We start from the raw sequence: 20,014 nt of genomic DNA on the forward strand, positions 1-20,014 counted from the left end.
ATTGGGTGGATAAATTATGACATACCCACAACAAAGGCTTTCCATAAAGACAAGACAGATGTATAAGACTGAATAAGGAAAACAAGTTTTCTCTGGACTTAAAAACCTCTAAAGCTCAGCATCATCGAAAGCTCAGAACCATGTTCTAAAGAATAAAACAACAACAAAAAAGAAAGAAAAAGAAAAAATTGAAACATTTCAAATCTTTCTTCAACCCCACCAACGCACTGCCATATATCAGTTAATACCCACTCATGACTTGATGGACTGTTACATTCATTTTGGAATTAGCAGGGTCATGAAAGGTGTTCAGGCAGCGTTGGGCTTTAAAATGTCAAATGACAAGTCCATAAAGTAGGCTGAGCTGATTCATACATCCAACAAAGCATCTTCCATCATCTGTCATCCCTGCAGTCACTGGACCAGCAGAGGATCCTGGGGTTTTTCCCACAAATGATTCAAACAATACGGATGACAATGACTGCGCAACTGAAACAGATGCTGTCACCGCTCCTCCCAGAAAATGACAGCACCTTTAAATATTCATTGCCAGTGAATTCAGGAGACATGATTTACGCATTCACTGGAACATTTTGTAAAGAAGATCCAAAGTCAAACACCATAGTGAAAATACACTGAATCATGCACTCATGACTGAGTGAGGGACGCGTCTCAGAACTGTCGCTCTCTCTTTTGCCCTCACAGATCTGGCGGACGCTGGCGTTTTGGTGCGTGTAACTGTGTCAGGTTCCTCCGAATGCCGCTGTGATAGCGGAGAGCCGCGAACAGGCCGGGGCTCTGAAGCTGCAGAACGCTGGTGGGAGAAAAACATGAGATTAATCCTGCCGTCGCTGACAGATGGAATGCTACAGACTCGTAGCGGAGGGACAGAGGGTGTATTGTAGGGACAGTCAGTCACCTGGGCGCACGGTTAGCAGGTGGCAACAAGGAGGGGCCAGAGGGACTGGTGGACGAAGCGATCGCCTGGATCAGTCAACACGAGACGTAATGCAAAGGACATACTCTGCACTCTCCTGGGTGACAAAGAAACCGTTCTTCACTGTGACATCACGATCTTCTGCCCGACTCTGCGTGCGCTTCTGGCTATGGATTACTGTCAGAACAGCACAGCACCACAGCAGCAGGACTACTGTACCGTTGTAATATGCGAGCTGCTGGAGAAATAACATCGAGCTTTCAGTTGTGTATTTGGTATCTTGCCAGTCTCGGAACCTGAATACTGGCCAAAGCACTTAGTGACCCAAACCAACAAACAAGTTCCCAACTTATTCGAGTCGCCAGAGGTAAGGAATGATTTATCACTGTGTCCTCACAGGGATAATTTCAGGACACAAATCGTTGTGTTTGTAAGCACTTTTAATCGTATAAAACATAATGCAGTTAATTGCAAATGCTTTTGGTAATGAAGCAAATATGAGCCTAGCTTGAGTGTTGCTCCCAAGCACAGCTGGTGCTGGGTTATGAATCAAGGTTTGAAAAAACAAAACAAAAAAAAAACTAAAACAAAGATCTTATCTGGCTTTGTACCTGGTGTCTTGTTTCTGCATCTAACTGCGTACACTTAGCCCACTCAAAGGCACTTGGTTGACAAGACACCTGCCACCAGGCAGTTCCACATATAATGTAAATACAAAACATGCTCACACATTTCTGCCAATTACTGTGCAACACCCATCAAGCACAAAAGCATTATGGGACTGTATGCAACCCACATTGCCAGGCCATTACAGGTCTGCTTTTGTGTGACTCGGGCCTCTGCAGTACTATGGACCAGACCACCCTTGCTTGGATGCCGCATAGGGCAGTTTGAGGTTTACGCTACACTGTAGCAGCATCAGCGCAACCACTTCCATTCCCACAACAGCCACTGCCTTCCTTCTCATAAGAATCGCCACCTTCATTCTCACCACAATAACAATCTCCACCTCTGCTCTTATGAATCATGACCTCCATTCTCACCACAACAAGCATCTTCCCATCTGTTCTTACAGTAATAACCACCACCTCCATTAACACCACAACATTACCCCGTTCTTACAGTAATAACCACAACCTCCATTATCAGCACAACAACTGTCATCACCCCTGTTCTTACAGTAATACAAACCCCGCAACCTCCATTTCTCATTTACAGTAATAACCACCTAGTAACCTCCATTTTCACCACAATAACCACAACCACCTCTGTGCTTCCCGCTCCCTTTAAATGGACCAGTTCCGTTCTCTCTCCCTGGAGCAGAACCAAGTTTTATTCTAAGAGTGCCCCAGAATCATAGCGCTGAGCCAATTTCACTGGATTCATCAGGCACACTTGCTACCCCAAGCAGTGTTCCTGATGCAAGGCGAATGTATATTTATAACAGAAGGCTGAAGGACACATTCACATTAGAGGAACGATGTTCATCATACTGAAAAATACATAAGCTTGAAAATACAGTGATAATTCAAAGGCACCAAAGAGTTATTCTTGCTGCACATAAACAGGTCATGTAAACCAAGCCTCATTAGATGCTCATAAGAGCAGCAACAAACAAATGGAAACACAAAGCTCTGCTCAGCTGGGCCAAATGCATTTGAATGAAGACATTTAATAAATTGCACACTCCCACATAGATAAGGTCCAGCCCAGTGGGCTTATTGGAGGCACTGAGGGAATGGTGTACAACAATGTGTTTGTTGGGCTCACTTACAACAGAATGCAATGGACACCCCCACATACTACACAGTGAGCTTGGAAAACAGAACATATAATAAATAAAATCACAGGGGATTCCTTTCATTTCACCACCACAGTCAGGCTTAGAACTGCAGAAAGAAACCTTCCCAGCATTCTCGTCAACCACTGGCTGTTTTTCCACTGGCCTCACTGAAGCTCAGGGGAACAAGAGGGATTTTCTGAGAAGGTGCAAAGGCCACAGCTCCACCTATGAGAAAAGCATGTGGAAAGTCTAATACATATAAGTATGCGGTTACAGATGCAAGATATGGATACCTCTCCTCTGTGATATTTTAATATTATTATATTATTAAGGCAATAACCTGCTTTGCTCAACATGGCTGACTGTATTACGAATCCCATATCAAGTGTAGAGTTTGTCTATTCCTTCGAGATGTGCAAGAGTTTGACATTTTTATTAATAAGACAGAAAATGTGAGAAATCAGATTCTCGGTGGTACTGACCTAAATGGCTCCAGTGTGTCTGAAATTGGACAAATTTATGTCATTCAGAATGATAGCTCATGGATGCATATGAACTCTTAAATATGTTATCTTGATGTTACACCAGCCAAATACTTATGTGTTCATAACGGTATGCACTGATATCCTCACAATCATTAACGGCTCATTTGCTCCTGTGAGTTGCATTTTACTATAGATTTGCCATGGTTCAGTCCCTCATTAAGAAAAGCAACTGCAATTATTTTGTTCTGTTCCTGACATTTTCATTGTACATCACAATTTACTAGTGTTTTTCCATTGCTCACAATACTCACTTGTGTTTTAGTATTTATACAATTTGTCACATTTTATTTTATCTGGAGAGTAATTTGAGCACCTGTATGAGAATTGGTGTGCATTAAATTATTATGAGCAGCAGTATTCTCATCATTATCGTCCGCACTGTACCAACCCAATAATGAGAGGTACAGCTGCTTTTCATAATGCTACTGTAAGGCTGTGTGCTATAGTCCTTTCAGATAATTAACAGTTTTTTTTTTTATACCTGAGGCTATAGGGAATGTTGATCAGTAGTTCATAATGACAGCTTCAAAACAATGCATGCCAGAATATATCTGAAAGTACCCGGTAGCTTTGTGCTCTGCAGCCTGAACTATTCTGTTGATGTTCAGTTTTGACAAAGACTTGAGGGTTCGGGATTGTCGGGAGCACAGGGATGACAAAAAAATTGCAGCTGAACAAGATAACTAAAATTCCTAATGTCCAATGACCATACATATGCACATATACTAAGTGCCAACTGCCATCAGCGATCTGAATTGTTGGCCTACGACCCAGCATGAGTGAGTCATTATGAGAGACAGGCGCTTCCCCGTGCTCCCTAGCGATGCCTAAGAGCTGAAATGAATGAGGAAGGGCTTCGATGCAGGGGGAATCAGAGCTTTGAAGCACCGCACGGAGCCGGACGTTTCTACCACACGACTCTCCTCTGACATATGCTGCTGCGAGTTCCCGTCTCCCCCCTGGGGGGGAAAGCATGTTCTTAAAAGGAGTCATGTGACCGGCCAGAACTGCGGGAATCAATAGTCACGCTGTGTGATCAATGTGGTTACCAAACTGCGGCAGACGCAGCAAAATCCCTGTATCCATTAAGCTAAATTTCAGCAAGGCAACCAACATGCTAAGAAAGGGATCAGTGCAACAATTGCACAGCGATGTTTTAATCACCTGTTTAACTGTTCGAAGGCATACACGGCAGTCTCACAGTTAGGATGACAGCACAATTGATCTGCAGAATCGGTCAGCACATCATCTCCAGGGTTTTTGTTTCCCAGAATTAGGGCGTTTCATCGTCTCCTTCCAACGTGCTCTGTGAGCTCAGGTTTTTTTCCTGCTAGCGCTGCATTTCCCCAGTAAGCTCTACGCTTCACCGGTAAGCCCTGTGCTTTCCCAGAGCTCCACGACGACAGCTTATTTCCCACGAGTGCTACAACCATGTCATTCAAAATTATTTAATGATGGTGTTCATCAGTCAAAGTTTAGATGCAAAATTATTTAATGATGGCGTTCATCAGCCAAAGTTTACCACGGTCTCATCCTAGAGGATGACTTGGCATTCCGTACCAGCACGCTCACTATCTGCGCTATGCTGTTGTCTCAGTAAAGTTCTCTGAGCAATTCACAACTGCTATAAACAGACAGTAATCATTGGCAAAGGAAATGGGCCGTTGTGCCATGTGCACATCTCCAAAGCGCTTCGGTGTGACTTGGCATAAGGCTAGGGCCAAAGCACATGAACAATGGCCGCTTTCGCATTGTCCCCTGAGACCCTCTCATGGGACACACAGAGCCGGACAGACTCTTTCTCTGTGTGCTTGAATACGCTGGGCAGATTATCTTTGTTCAGGAATAGTTTCCTCCACACCGACTTCATGCTGGTTCTCTCACCATATGGTCCCACTTCAAATGCCCATGCTCACTTGTGATACCCAAACCACAGGAAGAAAAAAAAAATAGAATGTACCAAAAAAAGGTTTTATTTTGTGCTGTCTCACGCCTGTCCCACCTCCAAAGATCCGGTTGTGAGCGACTGTGTTTATGAAGTGGGAGGTTTAAGCGAGGTTTGGCAAGGTTCTGGTCACGCCAAACGGTGTGACGAATGCTTACGACACACAGCTGTTTCCAGTTCTGTCATGCAAGCTGGCCCGGGACTATTTTGAGCCTGCGTTTGTGGGTGGAGGTGTTTATCAGATATCAGCTAACAGCTAAAAACATAACCCAGTGCACTGGGGCTGGGTCGCTCTACACCACCAACAGTCAGAGACAAAGGTCAATACAGCCACGAGGAGCCAATCCGCATGCAGCTCTCGGGGTGAGAGCACTGTCACCGTGACAGCGTGGCCTTAAATAGCTCACCTCCAAGCATGCAGGGAAGAGGGTAGCATAGACACTGAGGACCCAGTGACACAGCAGTACAGAGAGGGCAAAAGAGTTCTGGCACTCCATCACACTAATGATATCCAGGCCTGGAGGGCTCCCAGTGATATAGGTAAATGGTAAATGGACTGCATTTATATAGCGCTTTTATCCAAAGCGTTTTACAACTGATGCCTCTCATTCACCCATTCACACACACACTCACACACCAACAGTGAAAAGCTGCCATGCAAGGTACCAATCAACTCATTGGGAGCAATTAGGGGTTAGGAGTCTTGTCGACACGCCCAGGGCGGGGGATCGAACCGGCGACCCTCCGACTGCCAGACAACTGCTCTTACCTCCTAAGCTATGTTGTCCCAGTGATATAGGCTCCATCCTCACTCCTACCACAGACATTTCGTGGAAGTATGGACAAAAAAAGTGCTATATTAAACACATATAAAATATATATAATGTATATATATTAAAAAGTTCCAGTATATACATTTCATTATTCTTTGAAGAATGGTTAGTGAATATACTGGCCTAGACCAACAGCTGGTTTGAAGGGCATTTACCTTTCATCATACTCCTCTGAAATAACAGCCAGAATGATGGGCACTCAAACACATCTCCACTATAACTTATGATCTGTGTATTATTTGGGTAGGGCTCTGGAAGGAGGTTCTGAATACTATATTCTACTCAAGTGCAAAGCGGCTGCATGACACTCCCCATCTGCTCCCAGCCAACATCCCCCATTCAGAAAACATGTATAGCATTGGGCCGATGCTAGCAAGTTCTTAAGCTATTATCTGCCAAGTCCAATACGACCCAAATATTATGTGTAGGTGTGCATCCCTAAATCTAAGCCTAAATGGGGTGACCATGTCCAGTAAAAGCCTGTGCCCATTGTCACCCTGTGATGTCACACACATATGTTTCTTTGCCCACAGGTCCCCACCTGCCCTTTTACACAGTGGTGAGGGGGTGGGGCTTTTTAGTTACCAGACTGACAGACAGGACCTCCATTTCGCAGTTGACATACATACAAAAAAACATAAACACACTGCTTAACTGCCCCGTTCCAGGAATCTGGGATCCTAGGGATAGAGGGAAAGGGAGTAAGCTGGCCTAAATATCCAATAGTCTAACATCAGCCAAAAAGGAAAAACAAGCACAGCAGCCCTTAAAGCCTTGGAACAGTATGCTGAGATTCAATATTGCGATCTTGGTGTGTGTCCTCTCCTTTTATCCTTCGCTGTGTTCTGCCCCTACAGAGCTGCCGAGCCTCAAGTACCTAAATGTAGACCTTATTTCTGATGCACGCAGCTGTCTCTGCTCCAAATTGCTGGGCCCTATTATTGGCCCTCTTCATAAAAACCCAAAGCAAAATTCATGGGTTCCCACAGCAACCCTAACCCTTTTCTGTTGCCATAGTAACATGTGAGAGGGTGAAATGTGTAAATTCCAACCCGAAAATGGAAAGTCTCAAATCACTGCTGCACCATACACAACACAACTTTCCCGTAATAGGAACACTCCCCACAGCTGCCTTCTAAGCACAATTCACAACTCTAGTTTTGCACACACTTACAGCCATACAGCCAAAACAGGAGAGCAATTTGCCATGTGACACTCTCAGAGGAGCCATGGGGAGAGGCTTAAAACCCCCCCATCTCCTAGAACCCCCAAGCATTGATGAGTTGAAGCAGGGTAGTAATTCTCTTGACGTTTGTTGGTTAGCAGGGTCCTGCAAGCATAGAGCACGCCTATCTATCCTACTTAGATCCTAACACAGTCTTGTGCAGAAAGGAAACTGCATGTTAGCTTGCAAAATTCCCGCACACATTAAGACTTAAGTTTGAATTTGAATTTTTCTGGCCATTGTTAAAAAAAGGCCAATTTACATAAAGTAAAAATGAAGGCCAAAGGACAAATTCTTTATCAGTGCACAGAAACTATTACATTGCTTTTAAAGAAACATATTAGGCTACTATAAGGAAAGTTTATCTTTGGTAGCTAACTGTTTTATACAAAGAAAATCAGGTACCTTAGCTAGCCAGCACCACTGTAATGGTTAGCAAGCTAAATGAACAGGAAATTCAGTAGCAACAATGAAGAAGATTTGGACTTTGAGCATATCAAACGTTAGCCACTACTCACAGGCTACACTGCTACTTGGTGTATGACCTATAAATGATACTGCGATTGCATTATATCATAACGACAGCGGTTCAAAGGTAAACTGATAGCAACTTAGAGGGCAATCGTTCTCTGATTCTTTGTTAAAGCTAGTGACAAATGTTTTTCTAAGGCCCAGAATTTCTGCTGTAAAGCCCAAATTGAAAACATTTTCATTTAAACAGGATTCACTACCAAAGCTGAAAGATTCTTCAGGCTGTTGTTTTCATGCTAAGGGTGGTGTGCAAGTGGGTGTCACAGCATGGTAGGTAGGTGACAAACTGCTCTGCCTCGGAACCCCAAGGCAATGAAGACAGATGATGCAGTATTCTGCAAGTCGCTGAAATTCATTGGCCTTTTTCAGTCATATCACTGACAAGTCCAGCGTAAGATGTCAAAGATTCTGCAGCAGCATCGCTAATATTTGCACTTAAAGGGGTAAGCTCAGGAGGAGTTTTTTGATATTCATTCTGTTTACTGCATTTGAAAGGCCCACAGTTTTTGTGAGCGATGAAGGACATTTTACTGTAGATATTTAATAGAAGGTTCCATTCAGACGACCTGCCAGGTTCACAATGGCTAGTAAAAAGGCATCGACAGGTTTGTGTTTTAAAGCAAGAAAACACAATTTAAGTAACTCCATGCAGCTATAACGAGTGATGACTCTGCATAGTGCCACAATGAAGTCTTGGTGCAGGTGCCACAAGGAAATATGGTTGAAAGGATAAGAATTTGGGAGTGTGGTGTTAAATTGCTTCCGACAGCAATACGTCCTCATCAACACACAGCTAATCTTTAACACACGGCTTCAAACGGTGAACTTTGTAACGGCCTAAACTTGGCTGCAGCAACAATTCTCATTCCCTCCATCTCTATCCTCTCTCTCTATCACGCACTACAATAAGCAGGGATCTCCACATTTTAGCCTTTCCACAGAAAGTAGAGCACTCATTGTGCAGTCTGACAGAGATGTTCTCCCATATCTGATGACTCATAAGGCAGCGCTTACTTACCATACTCCTCTCGGCATCCAGCAAAGCCCCTTTCACAATCTGCTCTGCAGCAGCACTATGGCACTAGACTGTGAGACCTGTGAAATTCCCCACATTCTCTGAATGTGAAATGTAAAATATAGCAAATAAAGACCTCATGCAATCACGGTTTCCTTGCATGAAGTTGTCCGTAAAGAGGTATACTTATATTTCATACTTCTATTTTATAGACAGGAAAATATTGGATGTAAAGTATACCATGATCTGATTTAGACTACACCTGTTCTGAAGGAGCTGGGGCATTCAGACCATTTAACGAAGCTTGGTGGTTCACACTTCACGTGGTTCATGCTTCTCATTTCACATTGTTCGGCTGTCAGGTCTCCAACTGAAGCCTCCAATTGTGGCTCAAGCACCGTACTGATTCAAATGTTATTCAGTGTACCCCAGCTTCTTCCAGACCAAAACATGAACAACGTGATTGCCAGTAACATGCATGTCATCCGTCTGCTGCCATTGAATAAGTGATAGCACCATCACTAACTTCCTTGCTATCCTTTTATATATTCTTTTCATAATCCTCCTAAGTATTCTGTCACAAAGAGAACATCCATCTCTGTTTGAATTTGGAAAAGGTGGGGATTATCTGAAAGCTCTGCAAAAACAACATTGCTTTTGAGAGTGGGGTAGTCATCCAGGAACAGCACAGATTTAGGAGGAAGAAATTCCCAGTGCAACAGTCAACCGAAAGAAGAAGAAAAAAAAACAATGTGCTGGATTCAACTGTCTGAAAAAGCTCATGGCACGGAACTTTTTTCCAGGGAAAGGGGAAAAAACTCAGGAAAGGCTGGTTTTGCTTGGAGAATAACTTCCGCTGCAATTAGCCAAGACAGTGGGGCCCCTACTTGCTCTGTTTATATCGTCATAAGATGAGACCAAAACCGTAACAGTACCCTGTGATGGTATTATTAGAGCTTGCTGTCAAAAAAAGACTGTGCCAGATATCATTCTGCAAACAGGCTGACCCAAAGGCTACTGAACTGTGACCAATTAGAAATCTAACAGGAAAGTATGGTAAAGTGCAGTCTAGAGCATACACTGTGAATGGTGAGGGTTCTGTTCTCAAAAACTTTGTCATGAGGTACCTCCCTGTGCCTCCCATTCAGACACTGGTACATTTCCCATTCCTCCAAACAGGCGAGAGCAATACTTCCACCCACAGAGCCAATGTGCCAAGTCTCACTTATTAAGCATTTCAAAATCTGCTGCAGGCTCATTGAAGACTTCCTTGTCTGAGCTGCCTTGCATTTCTCAGGAATCAGTGCCATAGCAACACAAAAACACTGAGTTTGACTGACATGATCAACAGACCGTGGACCATTCAAAACGGCAGACCGTTACAAAACTATATAAACTCCTCATGCCAGGAATTCCTTCAGTACTTCTCCCCCTCGTTCAAGAGCATGTCTGAGAAGCCTCTGCACCTCTGTGTGAGTCACAGACAACCATTTAAGGTGCTCCTTGTACAGAACATGAAAAACTTTATATAGCTGAAACTGTCAGGAAGTCTCAGCGAGCACACATTTGCCGAGTGTCACAAACATGTAAATGAGTTCAGACATTTCATGCCTGAAACATTCAAACTTTTGCTTTGCTGCCTAGAGTTATTTTTTTATGTAGTATTAATAAACCTATTTGAATTAATGTTACAAAATTAGGGAACAAAAAAGGTTAGGAAGGTAGATTCATTACCAGCCAGAGCTTGTTCCCACTTGATAGGATACCCCTGTCATTCACCTGGTCAGTACTGTAAACAGCTGGTTAACACATGGCTGTTCATTAATACTGTGCAAAGAAGATGTTGAACACGTGGATTAGCATGCACTTGAAAGGACTATACCCAAATCCATTCTCATGCTGTTAACTGCAAGGGCTCTGAACCACTGTGGAACCCGCTGAGTTGAAGGTCAGTATTTGGTCAGTACATCACGGTTGCTGCGGAGTGGGTGACTCACCCTCAGAGCCTCGATGACCAAGTCTCGTGCCTCCAGCTCCCCCTCCATGATGCTGAGCAGCGTCAGGAGCTCCGGCTTACTCAGGTTGTCCACATTAAATTCACATTTCTGCAATGAAAGCAAAACATTACACTCACATTTCTGCAAATAAAGCATCACAGTGCCCGTGCAAAAACTCTAAAGATTCCTGCCATTGTAACACAATGAAATAAAACCCCACCCCATTAAGGTGCAGAAGTCAGAAACATTTTCAGTAAAAGTCCTGGAGAAGAATCTAGAATTGAAATCCATGTCTCACACCAATAGTTGTTTTTCACTTCAACCCAATCAATCAACAAATATGCTTTCAATTTGTTTTTATATTCATGAACAGGCAATGTACTGAATACCCTCACTGTAATATCCAGTCAAAACTGGAATGCTTATAAGAAAACCAACTTAACCAAATGCTTGATTACAGGCAAACAGCGCCTAGCACATTGTCAGTTAATTGTAGGGGAGCAAAAACAAAAGGGACAAAATATACAATGGGATTTAAATACATAATAATTCTGATAAAATATATAAAATATAACTTTGGAAAATTCACTTAATATGGCCCAACTTGCAGTGCTAGTGTGTGCATTGTGTAGAAAGCACATGGTGGAGGGTTAAGTTACAGGACCAGTAGACTTCCCACCCTTCACTTGAGACCAAATTTGTCTATACGCTTTTCTCTCCAGGATAAAAAGAGACCTTTGTTGTTGTTTGTGCCGTTTAAGGTTCGGGACTGCCAGCTTGTCTGTCAACATTCCAAAAGCCCACATTCTAAAATCCTGGCAGGTGGCTGATCAGGAAGTGGGACCTCTGACAGGAGGAGGAAATGACCCTAGACGATGAAACTACGGCTGCGTTCAAATGCTATAAAAAAATGTATCCTTCCTTCCTTAAGTCCCCACCTCCTTCTGATTTGGACGGGGCTAACTAACTGCCATGATAGAGAATGCCTGATAACATCTGAACACTGTTTATTGAACAACAGAAAGAAACGATTCAACCCAAGTTTGCCTCCTACCATGAAGGATACTGGGATACATCCATTGTGGAAGTAATTTGAGCAATAAATGACCACAAATCCCACAGACCTTCATTTCAAGAAGTCAAAAGTATGACAAAAAGTTAGCAGTAATAGTAAGGAAGGAAGGAATGAATGAATGAATGAATGAATGAATGAATGAATGAAGGGTGGAAAGGACATTTTGCATTTACCACGGACGACAGATCACAAACTGCAATACATGAATATGTGAAAATACATACAAGTGTCTTACAGAGGCCGAAACATAATACTAAAAATAGTAAACAAAAGAAGCCTGCTATTAACTCAACAACAAAAAACTGTCACATTGCAGAAAAACAATCAAAATATAGTGCAGGTGCATAGATCAATGAATCACAAATAATATAAAGGAAAGCAGCCTTTTATTTTAGTCATTCAAAATAGAAGTCAAAGCATGACTGAAGGTCAATCCAACCTGTTCATATTAGCTACTTTCTTTTTCACACATTCTTTGCTTTCAGAAACAATCAAAGAAAAACAGAGTAAGACTTTGTTAATACATTCACAGACATGACCACAGAAACCGGGCTTTTCATAGTGCATTATTTAATAGGTGATTTAGCTGTGCTCTTGTGTTCTGAACTGGTGAATGTGAAGTATGGAGGATGACTTAATTCTTCCATAAACCATGTAAAGGGCAAAACCAGCTGCTGTCGGTGCTGTTCTGGGAGTTCACTGCGTTCACATTATAATCACAATGCATTGCATCTACCAAGACACCCTAATATCCAACACTCATCTTCAGATGCCTGACAAAGGCAGATAATTCGCATTAAGTAAATGTTATTACTCTTGCAATGTCTTAAGCCAAGATCAGAGGGCATGTTCTTCACACAAATCAACATGTATACTGTTTAGTTTTTTGTCTTACTCTATAACCTTTAATAAATGCCCTACAATCTAATTTAAAGATCTGATTTCCCAGCAGGATAGCATTCCATGTGTAATTTAATATGCAGTGACTGTCTAATGGCTTCTCTAAGAGTGTGTGTCTGTGTGTATTTGCGTGTATGGAGGGGGGAGGGATTTTTGGGACACATATCCTTTGACAAAATCAGAGGACAGCAAAATCCCTGCTAACAACCCCGCCAAATAGTTAATGGTCCAGGCCAAGGCCTAATAGTTAGGTTGACATCTGAAACACAATGGAAGTAGCCTGCTTCACCTGAGAATCTTTCAAGCCCTCTTCAAATTCCAAACCATTTTTAAAAAAACCCAGAGTCCGTCCTCTTTATGGGCTCCCCATTAAAAAAACAGATGAAACTACAGGAAACACACAGAATATGAAACAAACAGATAATATAAGAACAAGCTTGGACTCAAACCATTCAGGACTTCAGCATGTCCCCATGGGGCCCACAGAACAGTATCCTCCTGTTAAGGTTAAATTGGAGACGACTGGGGATCTCACTGACCCCAACAGCCTGAGGACGCCCGACTTTGTAACTCAAATGTTTGAATATCAACGTGTCAACCACATCTAAACCAGCTATGCACTTTAACGAAGCTTAACTGGGTAATTCAGTACTCTGGGCGCTGCCAGCTGAGTCACTGAAATGGTGATAAAATTAGAATCCTATCCGGTGATTGCCTCCACCCAAGCCCCCTCCCCTCTCCCCACACACACACATACACATGTAACCGCCTTCTATGCCCCCAGCCCCACCCGGGACGCTGATGCATTTACATTTTCCTGGTTGATTTCGCATTTCAAATCGCTATAAATGTGGGCAATGTTGGCAATAAAACACCTTAATTGCTTTGGTACATATCACATATTTAAACAATAACAGCAGGAAAATAGTATATCTGGGCGTACTGAAGAAGGAACTACCGCCGTGCATGGAGTGGTCCGTCATTAGGCTGCAGCTTTATGCGCAGGTCTCCCGGCATTGAATCGAGCGCAGAGAGTCAGGTTCTTTATAATCCTTCAGATGGACAAATTATTAATTTAATGTTGCCCAAATGAAGGCAGCCAATCCCGAAACACAATGAGAGCCTATGTTACAACGTTACAACTCGCGACCAGCTACTCTAAGACATCCCAATATAAAGAGACACTTAATTTACTATTCAGTTAGTCTCTGAGCACACCGACACACTTCAGCGCAACGCCAAGCTAACTCACTAGCGAGATATGTCGGAGAAAAAGATAAATGTAATTTTCGTTGAGCTGTATGCTTAAATACCAGTGCCTTTTCTAACCAATTCCTCCAAATTTTTTTTAGCTAGTCCTTCCATAACCTACATAACAGGCTTTTGGAGGTACAGCAGAACCTGTGTCACAAAATGAAATTGTATTTTTTAAAATTGATTTCTTAAAACTAATGCATACTATAATAAAATAACTAACAGGCCGTGCAAGTGTCCACATTCAAATAAAACATGAACACACAACGAAACACAAACTGATAAAACGAAAGAAAATTAACAGGCTCGCCGTGGAGATTCGAGCATCTGGGTTTAGCTCAGACAATCCATTTTGATGTTACGTTTTAGTTATTTCCGAGTGAAAAATTTACAACGCATTCCACCAAAGAGCCTCTCAAACACCGGGATTATCCCACATGCTGTATGTCATATTCAGTAAACTGTCATAACCTTTAAAATGCGCAAAGTAGCGCTTCCCATATACATCCATTTTCACGTGTATGGAAATGAAAATAAAATAAAGGGAAACCACCTAATTCACACCTCCAGAGAAAAACCGCAAATCACCGCACAGATGCTCTCAGAACAGCTGCTTTGAGTATACAAAGACCCACTCGCACATCTCTAGTTGGCCGGTCTAAAATACAAACGCAACATTAAAATGTTTGTCTGGGGTGGTAATTTTATTCCTTAATAGTAAACATGCTATACCAAACAAACATCGCCCCCGTAAACAACTTGTTTAAGTGGCTGGTTGGATCTGCTTATTCGTTACATGGCAAACTGCTGCATACGGTGTCCAAAGGACCCTCGTTTGAAATCATGCGTGGTCTTTATCCTTATCGTTATTCCTGACAATAAATATGTTAGGAACTGGTCCTCTTGACTCCAGAGGAAAAAATTTCTTACCGCTTCTATGCTTCCATGCACCGCAGTTGCAAGCGTTTGAACAGGAGGAGGCTTCTCTCCGCTTGCACCCTCCGTCGCCATCTTCCTAGTGCCGCGGCGCTTGGTGAAGTGAGAGCGACACACAGATCAGAAAACAACGCATTCGGCTCAGCTTTAACTACTAAGCTGCTGAATTTGAATCGCAGGGGATTACGACCTCTGAGTATGAAAACAGGAAAAACCAATATGTGTGCGTACGTGGTGGTAGCAGGTCTAGTATGTGAGAGAACGTTAAGAAAATTGTAAAGCAGCGGTTGTTCCCCACGCATTCCAGTTACGAGCACGTTTGGTGCGTTCTTAACTTGAAAGGAGGTGCACCCCTGCTATGGGTAAATACTGGAATGTGCCTGAATGGCTGCCCTGATGATGTAGGCTACATCTACCAGCTTTATATTTGTACAATGTAACGTTATACTACTATGCTATATTTTTGTTGCAACGTTGTTGCTTCCGATTTGTTGTCATCACGTTTTTCTTTTACTACAACTGAGCAGTTTATTCTGGCACTTCACATAAATAACCGATTTGTCCTGCGGGAAATCAGCAGTATTCTTGAAGCACTTTTAAATTAATTGTACAGTATTTAAAAAATTAAATAATTTTTTTTTAAGATTTAAAAAAATGTCATTACTGAATATGTGTTATAAAAATGAAACAAGAATCTCCAAAGAAAAACCTTAAACCCTCAACACCCCCCACCCCCACCCGGCATCTATCACTCAGCTGTCATTTGTATCAGTTGATGTATAAGATCAAATAAAAAAACAGATAACATACACATGCACATGTGCGGGGCACTTTCACTTTCACTGGTGCCACACTGTTTGTGCACAGGGACACGTCCCCTCTGAACAGTTTAAAATGGTGTTTTAACACAATAATGTCAAACATCTTCATGATATCATCAGCTATAAAAATGTTTTAGAACAAATTAATTAATTGAGACAACAATTTTTTCTAGGGTTGAAATGAATCAGTTCATTGAACGCTGTTCTGTTTTGTTAAGCCAGAGTCTGAAAGGCCAGGTGCATGATTACAGCACCTGAATGAAATATAAGGCACTGACAATTGCCTCTGGCCCCGATTCACTTCCAGATCTGCACAATAAACCAGAATCACTTTAACCACAAATGAGAGATTCATTGTCTGCCCCAGTTCTGTCTGCCTCATTTTGGATTTTTGTCCTATAAAAACTTCAGTTGCACAAAGTTAAAGAAAAAATTCAGAAGATCATAGTTGGTGACCAGAGAGCTGTATGACCATTCCTCTTAGATTCTTTGGTTACATTTCTTAGATTCTGTGCATTATTCCTGTACAGACTGTGCTATATTTATCCTTCTAAAGGGAACCACTGTATCCCCATTCACCAACTAATTCAACCTGAACTCATGCCAAAGCCAGCTAATTATGTTCGGTGTAATTGACCAGCCATGAATTCTCCAAGGGGAAAGTCCACTCAGGCAGAAACTACCCACCCCAGTCCGGCAGGAACTAATGGAGGTCACACCATACAGTATTACCAGAACACTTGGCTATATTCCACTGATACTGGGGCATGTGAACAGCAATGTCATTTTTCTTTTTGTGAAAGGATCATTCATAGTAGGATGTTTGTATGCTAACGTAATTAAGGCAGAGAACTAAACAGTTTACTTGAGCCATTCAAGATGATAAATGTTTCTTAAAAATAATTTAATAGCTGTACAAAATAAGTATTGTACCTTACTGAACCTGTGTTTAGCAGTTGTCTATGACCATGAAATGCACTTTTGTATGTCGCTTTGGATAAAAGCGTCTGCCAAATAAATAAATGTTATGTAAATGTAATAATGCATATTATGAATAATGATTTGTGAGTCAAAGCCTATCCTATACATCTAGATCTTAAGAATGGCATGCTTTGCATTACAAGCTTTGTAATAATCTACAGCAAAGTTTTCATTAAGCGAAGAGAAGGAATGAATAACTCAAACTTGCATGTTATTATAGGTAATACTAAAAGGTCACTGAAGCTTTGCAGCTGCAGGCTGATGCTGGGGTTCCCTCCACACACCCCAACCCCTCCCCCAGCTGGACCTGGCTCTGACTGACTTGGACATTGTCTGCAGGAACTGGCAGAGTGGGGCTTTCTGTTCCCTCGGTGTCCTGGCTCTGCTCCAAACAGGACGAATCAGGGGTCCCAAAAGTCAATCTGACCCACAGCAAGGAGACGAGGGGGGAATGGCGTGCTTTGTAACATGGGAACAGAAACACATTTTGTCACTCATTTCTTGTTGATTGCATTCTGGGAAACATGACCCTTTTCGGGAGAGTTTTTTGCCCTTTTTTGGGGCTTAAACCGATGCTATCCTTTCTGGAGACATTTATGGTATGACGGGAAAAGAAAAAAGTGATAAAAACGAATCTAGGTTGTCTCTCTGGCCTAGATGGAATCTGGCCTGTTCCAGCACTCAGTGTGGCCAGCCATGCTGTCTGCCTGTCAGATGTGTGGTCCTACCGAAGCACAGCTGCAGCAGCTTGGCAGATTGCACAGTGGAACTGAAGCAGCTGACTGGTTTCTAATGCTGATCAGACTCTTGCGGCAGTGCGCTCCCTCCTGATCTGATGGATAACGACTGGCATAGGCCTACAGATGTGCCTGCAAAGTCTAAATTTAGGTGAAAGCAAGGGGGGAGAGTGAGTCTAAATTTCAGTCGTGGTCTGCTCACACTAAACACACAGATTACTTACAAACCCAGTGCTCACTCAGAGAACATAAAACACCATACATGCATATGGCTCACTCACATCGCACACATGAAACACTTCATGTACACACCTACCTCTAACACACAGTAACATTACACAATATTTCCAATGCAATGTTCAAAATCAAATTTAATTTAAAAAAATCGAATGAAACTTTATTAAGTGATGCTTCATTCCCATGTGATTCAGACTGACTAGTAAATACGGAGTGTAGCACAGTGGGTAAGGAACTGGGCTTGTAACCGAAAGGTCGCAGGTTCGATTCCCGGGTAAGGACACTGCCGTTGTACCCTTGAGCAAGGTACTTAACCGGAATTGCTTCAGTATATATCCAGCTGTATAAATGGATACAATGTAAAGTGCTATGTAAAAAGTTGTGTAAGTCGCTCTGGATAAGAGCGTCTGCTAAATGCCTGTAATGTAATGTAATGTAAAATAAAGTTGTTTTAGAGTCTGCCTTTGAAAACATTCCTGAAACAAACGTCAGGTATATTTGTGCAAAATTCCCACAGTGATGGCTACCTGAAACTGTGTGGATTGTTGCCCTGTATTTATGGAATGAGCAAAGCTTTAGCCACTGAGTACTGGAATGTTTACAGATGCCTGACAGGAATCATAGTGATTCACACAAAGGGAATGCTGCTGACCAGGTTCCAAGTTGTGTTTATATTAGGATACCTTTCATTACTCACAATAAGACAGTAAAATTATAAAGTAACCTTGCATTACTGGGAACTGATAGGTAGCACAGAGCAGCCATAAATCTTTGTTGCAACTGCACAAAATCTGGAAATCAGTCAAAGAGCTGGTTTTCATTCTAGTATTTTTGTAGAGAAAGACTGCATGGGGCTACATGTGTTAATGGAATCTCAGACAGGACAATCTGTGTTAAAACTGTATAAGCAGTGTGAATATAGCTTGTGTATATAAAGCTTATGAATATAGTATTGTGAAGGCTAATGGCTCACCCTCTACACATATACTGAACTGGATTTCCCCCGTCCAAATCATAGTAATAGCAGGATTTATTATAAAGTTGTATATGTCAGTTTGGAAGACAAGTTCTTACACATGCTGTGATGTCCTGCTCTGTTTCGAATACCAGCTGATTGATTGTAGACTCTTCCTTCCCACTATTTTTACTGCTGTCAGCACTGCCATTGCTCAGGAGAGACTTGTGGAGGTTGCACATGCCCGGAATACTGACATACTGCACCATGGCATTTTGAAAGAAATGCCAAAATGGTGTGTATGTATGTGTGTGCATATATGTGTGTGTGTGTGCGTGCGGAGGATTTTCTGTAAGGCAGATGCTTCAGCACCCCTTTTCCTCTTCCACTAAGTGCAATTGATACATTGCAGCCAGGCACCAGAATACAACTAAGGAACAGGCTTCATGTAGATATGAATGTCACAAACAATACAAAAAAATAAATGATTAAACTAAGCAGCTTAAATTTGCTGATGATTTTACTTAAATAATGACATTGAATCTGACAGCTCCAGAGTCTCAGCATCAGTATAACGACGCCTAGTGGTCACTTTGTGAATTGCTTGTATGTTGGTTGCTTCTCATTGGAGATTTACATGACCCAAAATTCATCATTCCAAAGTGTTGAGTTGTTATTCGTTGGGGTCTTCCATCGGGAAATCTAGCAGGTGTACTTATCATTTGTCCTTAAAACTTGCAGTGGTAGTTTGTTGAAGTAAATGACTTATGTATTTTCTCTGTGCAGTTCTGACTTATGGGACACTAATTTATTGGGGATGATAAAATGGATGCCAGTTTGTGTTCCACAGGGTGGTTCTGATGTTGTTCCCAAAGGATCTCTGAGATAACTTCATGTACACCTTGTCGCATGACAATGAATTGGTCCTCTGCACCTGCTCTGCTACTGGCAAACAGCAATTCATACAGAAAGAGAAACACGTTTTTTCTGAATATGATGTACTGCATGTCTCATGTTAAAAGGTGATGAATCATACATGAGGATATCATAGACTAAAACAAGCTGTTATATGTTGTAGGCTAGCTATTGTGAAGTGTTACTCATTACAATAGCAATTAACTAATTTCAAACAAACATTATGCAGCCATGGATACATCACCAAATCTGGACAATCAGTATAGTTATAAATATACCACACACAGGATATACAAGAGTGAAGAAAGCAAAAAAAAATATTTTCTGCAGATGGATTTAAATGCAAGGCATATGCATGGCTGTGTAGAATGTATGCTCTAACTGGAGAACTG

At 42.0% G+C, this 20,014-nt stretch overlaps 1 protein-coding gene across 2 annotated transcripts in view; it reads right to left on the bottom strand.

The window, feature by feature from the left end:
* Positions 1 to 15,355, bottom strand: part of cttnbp2 (cortactin binding protein 2) — a 39,708-nt gene extending 24,353 nt beyond the window's left edge. The window contains exons 1-3 of one of the 2 annotated variants that reach the window (XM_064343055.1): positions 15,208 to 15,350; positions 14,971 to 15,069; positions 10,812 to 10,919 (exon numbers count right to left, since the gene is read on the bottom strand). In XM_064343055.1, coding sequence (XP_064199125.1) covers positions 10,812 to 10,919; positions 14,971 to 15,051 — 189 coding nt within the window. In that variant the 5' untranslated portion in view covers positions 15,052 to 15,069; positions 15,208 to 15,350. Of the gene's footprint in view, positions 1 to 10,811; positions 10,920 to 14,970 lie in introns of both variants that reach the window. The other variant, XM_064343054.1, reaches the window with a different exon arrangement.
* Positions 15,356 to 20,014: the final 4,659 nt, after the last annotated feature.

This window comes from Anguilla rostrata, chromosome 7 (genome assembly GCF_018555375.3).
Source record: "Anguilla rostrata isolate EN2019 chromosome 7, ASM1855537v3, whole genome shotgun sequence".
Taxonomy (NCBI): domain Eukaryota; kingdom Metazoa; phylum Chordata; class Actinopteri; order Anguilliformes; family Anguillidae; genus Anguilla; species Anguilla rostrata.